General features: G+C 31.3%; 1 protein-coding gene across 3 annotated transcripts; it reads left to right on the top strand.

Moving 5' to 3' along the window:
* Positions 1 to 251: 251 nt before the first annotated feature.
* On the top strand, positions 252 to 8,232 carry LOC111058623 (mitochondrial amidoxime-reducing component 1). Of its 3 annotated transcripts, none has more exons than XM_039424501.1 (6): positions 252 to 377; positions 3,312 to 3,553; positions 4,176 to 4,349; positions 4,866 to 5,076; positions 6,621 to 6,835; positions 7,943 to 8,232. In XM_039424501.1, the coding sequence occupies exons 1-6, from the start codon at positions 276 to 278 to the stop codon at positions 8,154 to 8,156; spliced, it is 1,158 nt and encodes a 385-aa protein (XP_039280435.1). In that variant the 5' UTR covers positions 252 to 275; the 3' UTR covers positions 8,157 to 8,232. The 3 variants fall into 3 exon arrangements, with proteins under 3 accessions (XP_039280435.1, XP_022201863.2, XP_022201869.2); XM_022346171.2 differs by lacking the exon at positions 252 to 377 and adding an exon at positions 1,808 to 2,234; XM_022346177.2 differs by lacking the exon at positions 252 to 377 and adding an exon at positions 1,840 to 2,229.
* The last annotated feature ends 330 nt before the right edge of the window (positions 8,233 to 8,562 follow it).

Here is an 8,562-nt window from a genome sequence, read left to right as displayed (position 1 = left end):
TATATATACCGTATACTGTTAATTATGTGGGTAATGTTGTATGTTTCCAGTTCTATGAAGTAAACTAGCTAACACGTAGTATGTCAAGCAATAATTTCATTGTTATACTACGTATGTTTATTATTAGGGCAAAGTAAATGTAAATAATTTAGCTGGACAATAGACTTTGAAAGTGATGAGTCATAGTTCTGGCTACGCGTGTGTGGGCCCAGGGTACAGCAGTAAAGTGCATACTGTACAATATACAGTAGAAACAATAATTGAGTTGTGAATAGATGCTCCACATCCTCAGGCAGGACTCGATCTACTCGTCTACTTGTGAGTTGCGCTTTCAGCAAACTGCAACAGTTTTACTCCTTTACTGTTTCTTTGGTTTGGTATGTTGAATTTTGTTTCAATTACAAGTAATTTCTTGTCAATACCAAATAATGATTATTTCTTTATTTGCTTGATATTAATTCCATAACATTTCTCTCTTTGTCAAGTAATTTCTTGTCAATACCAAATAATGATTATTTCTTTATTTGCTTGATATTAATTCCATAACATTTCTCTCTTTGTCCAGTTTTAAGGGCCGGTTTCCCAGCTCGGGATTAAGTTAAGTTCTAGACTTTTAACAGCTGGAGTCAGAAAATTGGACTTCCGAAATAGGGCATAGTCGTAGTTTTTATGATAATCTTTATTTTTTCATTTCTATAATTGGAAACGTTTTCCCTTGACGAAATGAAACATTCAATAAAAAAAAAATACAAATAGCTGAAACTTTACACTATTTTCCCTTTATTCTATTTTGTATTCCATTTTCTAGTTTTTCGAAATTCAATTTAAACGTAGACTACGTCCCCGTTTCGGAAAGCCAATTTTCTGACTCCAGCAGTTTAAAGTCTAGAACCAGGACCTCCTAGATATACTACAGGTATATGGGAAGTCCTGCTAGAACTTAGCTAAATCCCGAGCTCGGAAACTTGAATGTTCTTAAAGCCTGAAATGTTCTGGAAACAGTAAAACGCCTGAAAAATGTATTTTGAATGATTTTGCGCACCTAAGTAGTCCATCCTGTGCAGTCGTCGCAGTAGCCCAGTCGTAGCCCATCTCGCCACCTGATCTATTCATAGAGACCAGACCAGAGGCCCATGCTTTAAGCATGTAATATAATTGCCATAAAATACTGTATATAAATTCCAATACTATTTTTTCATTCATTACTTGAAAATTGTTTCAACTGTTTGGTCAGCTAATTATCACTCTGGGATAGAGCTTGCATGTATGGGACAGAAGGGCATCTTCCTGCTCTTGACATTACTATAAATAATCAATCATTTTTTATGATAAACTAGAATATGAAAGATATTCATCATGCAGCTTCTTGCTTCAAAAATTAGTTCAACGTAATACCAGAGACAAGCAATATAGATGGTTATGTAAACTTATGTAAGCTTATGCTTATCCTTTATCTATGAATAAATGAGTCCGTTTTTCAAAGAAGCCGTAAGAAAATAGAAGCCTATTTTTTAAAGATAGGAAATTAAAATCGATATCCTTTATCTATGGTAATACTCAATATATAAAATGCATGATCTTGTTAATTATAGGAAAAATATTTGTTGATCTCTTTAAAACACACTAGTAGGCTGGCTGTACTTTGAACATTGGAAAGAAACGAGGTGCTGTGTGTGTGTGTGAGTGAGTGAGAGAGAGCGAGTGAGAGAGCGAGTGAGTGAGCGTGTGTGAAAGAGAGTTATTTTCAGAGAGAGAGAAAGGGAAAGAGATTCAATATCATAGGCTATAACAGAAAAAGAGTTGTAGTACAATTCCTATATTTCTCCAATCTTGCCAGTCACTTTTGGCATACGTTTGTGAATAGATGTCTCAGAGCTTGTTGGAAACTTTCACTTTTCAGTGATAAGAACAGCATTTACTATACTTTGTAACGCTCCAGTATGTCGAGCATTGAGTAGATGTTAGTATGAAACAACAAGTGTTTGTGTTATCTAAACTATATTAATCTTTGACCTTTAACTAGGTCATTTTCGTGGTAATTGTCTACTTACTTTGAAAACAAGTAGTGCTAACACCTAAACAAACACCTTAAGTACCTACACTGTTATTGGCCTGGCAATTAATTTTCACAGTTGATGAGAGACTCTATGGCAGGAGCCACTTGTCATTGATTCAGTTTGTAAGATTTTAAATATTCAATATGAATCAAGCTCTCATGTAGGAATACCGGTAAGGTGAGTCGTTCATTCCCTTAATATAGTTATTGTATGTAAGGATATAATGGTGATTGGTGATTGGGTCTATTTTATATTTAGTAGCGTTACTAATATAGGTACAGTAAATATATTACTGTAGTACAGGTAGCTAGTTACTCTTCTAATTTTATAATTAATAATTTTCTAATTTTATAGTGCATAATAATGAAAGTGCAGATGATAAATGATTGAATTGAGAAAATTTATAATTCATATACATCTTGGTTAATTGAATGAGAAGTTCGCTATTTCATAGTTTGTATTGAATCAAAAATGCAATTATTTATTAATATCTCATATATGTATTGCCGAGATGAATGCCAACAAAATTTGACAAAGATCTTTTCATTTCAAATTGAAGAGAAGATCAATTTTCCAGGTTTATTTTAAAAATTTGAATATCAATAATTGTAAAGAATAAAAAAATTCAGATTAGAAATAAGCTTGTTTAAAATAATAATATTATTTTGTCAATTGAAACCAGAATTGATTAAATATGTTCACAGAATATATAATTTGTATCAAATGTATTTGGTAAGTGAAATGCATTAAAGGTTTTTTTAGTGAATAGTGAATATAATATTCCAATGCTATTGGAAAAGTTTATAAATTAATGCATGCAGTACCGTACCTAATTGATTAAAATTGAATAATAATTTTCAAGAAAGATTTTTATTTGTAAGAAATGAAGACAACAGCTATAAATTTATCACACAAGCGCGATCATATTAAATAATATATTGTGTTGATATATCCATAAAATGTTAGTTAGAATTTTCACTTTCAATTTTGAATGATGAATAGAAGAAATCAATAATAACTCTGATCAGTGAAAAAATAGTTTTAAAAAGATGAATAAATTGTGGAAACGATTGGACCAATCTATATGTATCAGTAAAATTTGATTATGAATAACATAAATAGTCCTATATTGAAGTGTGATGGTTTTATTGTATATTTAAAGTTGTTTCTTACTTCGTCTGTAGCAATTCATATTTATATTTTATTTATGATTATTGTCTCATAACTTGGTATTCTCATTTTTTATTCTTCTAGATAAATCGAATGAATTCAGTGAATGTTTTTGCCGCAGTTTCACTGAGTGTGACGGGGAGCATTATAGTGTTTTACTGCTATGTGCAGCGGAAGCGTAGAAGCACTTGGAAGGCGGTGGGGCGGCTGGATAACATCACTATTTACCCCTTGAAAGCGGGTAGAGCCGTATTTCTTGAAGAAGCTGAATGCACCGAATTCGGCTTGCGTGAAGTAGATAATGGCAGGTTTCTATTGAGAGACAGGTAGGTAATTTGGAAAATATTCCATCAATATTCTTCTAATTTCACCGTTCTGAGAGATCTTGACTTATTGTAGTTCAATTATTATAGTGAGTTTCGAAATGGACTAACAATCCAATCATTTGACAATGATTGTTGACCGTAAGATATGTAAAGCTTAAAGTATCATTCAATAATTTTTACATACTTTATTTAACTCCAACTATGAATGTTTGGGAATCGTAAGAAAAGTAACATATTTCTTGATCTTATAGTTTTCATGTTGTCACATACGTTGTGTATGATAAATTTCCTGTGTGAATATCATTCAATTGATTAATATGGCGGTACGCGTACGGTACTTTTAAAGTGAAGGTAAAGGTAATAAAAAATAACTTTATAATTCTATTCAAATTTCGCATGATATTGTTATTATGAATTTGACAAATTCTAATTTCATTAAACAGGTCTATTATATCTTAGGAAAACTCAAAACTCTAGTACGATACCTACCGTACTTCTTTAGAAGTTATACGTTTTGTGTATAAAAAAGTATCTAGTTTCCTCAAAAAACCCACATTGATATTTTTTTATAACTTACTGACATATTCTAATTTCACTGAATTCTTGATTTTTGTATTTTCAGATATTTCATTGTATATGAGGAAGAGACTAAAAACAGATTTAGTTGCAAAATCAATCCTATTATTACAAAAATTGGGTTGAACGTTAGGCGAGATAACATTCTGAAATTAACTTGTCCCGATTTCGATGATTGCGAGTTTAAGTCGCCGTCTGCTACAAGTAATAATTCTACCAAGTAAGTTCTAATAATATGCGAGTAGGCTTAATAGTATAATTCCTATTATAACACCGTTCTAAATAGGCCTGAGATTTGTCAAGATAGTACACGGTGCTCATTGAAAATAATTATATTTCAGATATTGGAATGCATACTGTAGCCATTACTTTTATCATTCATATAAAATAATTTCCATTGTCATGTAAGATACCAATCTTCTATATTCCACTAGAATTCAATTTTCCATATCAATAGCTGATCAACAGTCAGAAGCAGTAGAAATCCCGGCTTCTTCTTTTGAACCAATCAGAATCACTTATATGGTTTCGGAATTCATTAGAATGAATGAGGAGCCTTTGAAATATTTAGCTCATTGAAATTGAAATATTTCTTACAAAAAAGAACTGCTGACTCATCAGATTTCTGATTAGATGAGAATGATTGATCATTTTCAATAAAAAATGCTTACCTCATAAGAACCTTATATAGGTAATATTAATAATATTGAGATACGTGTTATTTTCCATTCTACAGGAGTAAAGTATTAATTTACATTAATAATGAATCGGAAACGGTCGATTGTGGAGATGTGCCCGCTAAATGGCTTTCACAAGTTATATTGAAGAAAGATTCTGGAATCCGACTTGGATATTATGATGAAGAATCGATAGTGAGGAGGCCTGATGATAGAGGAATGGTGGCAATGTACAAATCAATTTTCCCAACAATAAAAAGCAATAATTTGGTGAGTTAGCAATTTACATTTCACCTACAGTACATAAGACAAACATAAAATACAATATTTTTATAATGGCTTATCTGTCTTGCTCTCCCTACAGTATTACTCGTAAAAACAGATGAAAGCGCATTTGAGTTATAAGAACAATTTTTGAAAACTAATCCAGTCTTGGTGATTACCGTACCGTAATAGATTTGTATGATGAGGTATTTACCAAAATACGTCTTTCACTGATCAGTATAAAACATGAATAAACTCATATTAATTATCGCAAATATGAAATATGACTTGACAGGAATATTCTTGTAGACTCACTTCATAAGTGTAAGTTTTATAAAATCCGATGTGATTATAATGAGATATTACGGTACCGTATTGATAATTTATTGTGTGTAAAATTTCTGTGATTCCCTACAATGATCAATAACGTATTTGGAAACAATATTGTAATAAGAAACACATAGCTCAGAACACTGACTTCAAGCTACGGTACTTGTGATCTGAAGAAGGAGATCATAAAGATTATTTGAATATTATTGTACTATTAACTCGTCAGTACAGTATTATAATACCTTCGATAAGTACAATAAAAATGAGACTTTTTTAACCATGACCGTAATTTGAAAAAGAGCATATTCAGTAATCTACTTGATAAGCTTGACTCAATAATAATTGAAGGTGTTGACTGTGATGCATAGAACTTCCGACCCTACAATAATTGAACTACCATTTTTTTCAAAGCGCAATGAAATAGGTACCTTATTTGAATGATATGAATATCCAAGTAAAAGAGCGATTTTTTCGTATTTAGTGTAAGTTTTATATAAGTTACTTGATAATACTGTATATTGATTCTGCTCTAACAGAGATTTAAAACATCTTGATTTCCCGCCACAAACCACAATAAACCAACTAACCGCAATAAATTAGTTGATCATATATTGATTCTGCTCTAACTTATCTAAAACTTACACTAAATACGAAACAGCGATATAAATTTTTCTGAAAAACGCATTTAAGGGAATAATAGAGATTTCCATAAATTTAAAATCTATTGGTCTGGCTCGGTCTAACAGCAGTAGACAAAGTATTATCCTATTATATTAAACGAGAAATTTCTGTATTTTTATATCTGTTTATTTATATTTATATCTGGTTATTTATGTTCAACGGATCTAACTTGAAAACGGCTCTAACGATTTTCACGAAATTTGGAACATAGTAGGTTTATGATATAAAAATTCGATTGCACTAGGTCTCATCCTTGGGAAAACTCGCTGAACGACATTCAAAGGATAATTCATCCTTGGATGAAACAGCTGAGACTTTTGTCGTCTGTGGATAGTAAAAAAGTGAGTGAGCGATCGAGTGAGTACGTGAAAAACCAAAATATAGCATCCCCGAAATTCACAAGATGACGTATAGCCAGCTGTGAAATATAAACACGATCATTTTAGAAAATTGTGTTCTGTTTACCAATAAATAAAAATAACGAGCGAAGCTCGGTGCCCCGATATTCTATTTTATAAAGGCAATTCCATTTATTTCAGGGAGCCTATGCATTCCTGAGCAGCTACCTACTCATAAATCAGGCCTCGTTGGATGATCTCAACTCTAGATTGCCACCTGATGAGCAGCCAGTGAAGGCAACCAACTTTCGAACCAATCTGGTTATATCGGGAATTGATCCCTATGAAGAGGATGAATTGAGATTTATTCGAATTGGAAATGATGTCATTTTAAAGTACATCAAATTTTGTACCAGGTAACTATTCAAATCAATTGTATGACAAACCGGTAATGGTTTTCAAACAATTTGGTAATAGTGGTACCTAGTGAATCTTTCACAAGAATTATTTGTTAAAATATTGACTCATGAGCTTGAACCATTGAATACATATCTCTGAATCAAACCATAAAACTGGTATATGGCAATTGAACTGAAAGAATCTAACTTTTCATATGTTCCCACTGCTACGTTATTACAAATACAAAAAGGCCAACATGTACAGTACGGAAAACAAAAGTTATTAGGCCTACATATAATTTTCCGATAATCAACATCCCAATCATGTTCATAATAAAGAAATGTGAATTCCAATAGGAAACGTGTACCGGTAGCCTATTGGTTATGATGAATTATCGTTGAATATTTGATAGTTTTGTAATAAATCAGCAGGAATTGACCGTCACCGTCAAAAATTAAAATATCGTGTAGACTAATGACAAATATTTATATTCATTTTAAAAGTAAAAGGCAATAGGCATACCACATATTGGTTAGGATATCTATCAACATTTTTAATATGATGTTCAATCGATCACAAGCGTTTCGATCGTTAAATTAAACTGGAGATTACGGGAAAACTGTGGGAAATCTTAATGTTTTTCAAGTACAAGTTTGTTGCTTGTCCTAGCTTGTAAAGTTAGAATACGGTACACTAGGATACTGGTCTCTATAATAATCTTCTTATTGAATATACTCTATTCATGTTCGATCAATGGAATAAATTATATTACAATAAAAAAAACTATATCAACCATGTATAGCGACTTATGACGTCTATATAATTTATATATATTTTTTATATTGTGGAGAAGAGTTAATAACTTTTCATGGTATAATCTGATTCAGATTTAGACTGATAAATCACCATATTTCAATCTGGTTCACCTCAAAATCTCTTCGAACTTCCGTAGAACAAGCTCAAGAAATTTTTTAAATAAATTATCGATTATTATTTTGATAATATTCTGATCAAGTGTTAAAGTTGAACTTGAACTCTTATAAAAGTTTTGTTGATTAATATTTAAAGAAAAATAAAAAATAATTAATTTCTTCTAATTGATAATGACTTTTATGTATGTTCAGGTGTGTTGTGACTACCCTCAATCCTGATACGGGTGAATTCAATCGAAAGTGTGAACCACTAGAAACTCTGCGATCGTATAGAATGCCTGTTGATGACAGAGTAAACAAATTGGAGAACTGGAGTCCTATTTTTGGTGTCTACTTTGGTCTTCATAAACCTGGAATCATCAGAAAGGGAGACATAATCTATATAAAAGAGAAAAATAATTGGTGAATTTACAGTAGCCTATTTACAAGACTACTTATTTATTTTTATACGGTAGACTAGAGAATAAATGATTATACATTTTTCCACTGTTTATCATTTTTCAACACTCCCACTCTATTATTTCTATTAGAAGGCTGAATAGTAATATCCAATTTTACAATCAGTGAATAGGAATTCACTGCCACACAAGTTGCGCACAAGTTGTTCTTTGCCGGTAATGCCATACGGTAATTGATATCAATTTAATTAATTTGTATTTAATTTCTTTTATAGCGAATAATGATTTGATTTGAATTGAATATGAATAAAATCAAATGTTTATACAGCGTTAGGCCTATGTATAATATGTAATTCTTATTTTTGGAATTGTCTAGGATGATCAAATATCAAATTGTCAAATATGATGTTGGTG

Source organism: Nilaparvata lugens, chromosome 3 (assembly GCF_014356525.2).
Source record: "Nilaparvata lugens isolate BPH chromosome 3, ASM1435652v1, whole genome shotgun sequence".
Classification (NCBI taxonomy): Eukaryota; Metazoa; Arthropoda; class Insecta; order Hemiptera; family Delphacidae; genus Nilaparvata; species Nilaparvata lugens.
The sequence above is the reverse complement of the archived record's forward strand: the minus strand, read 5'-3'. Positions and strand labels throughout refer to the sequence as shown.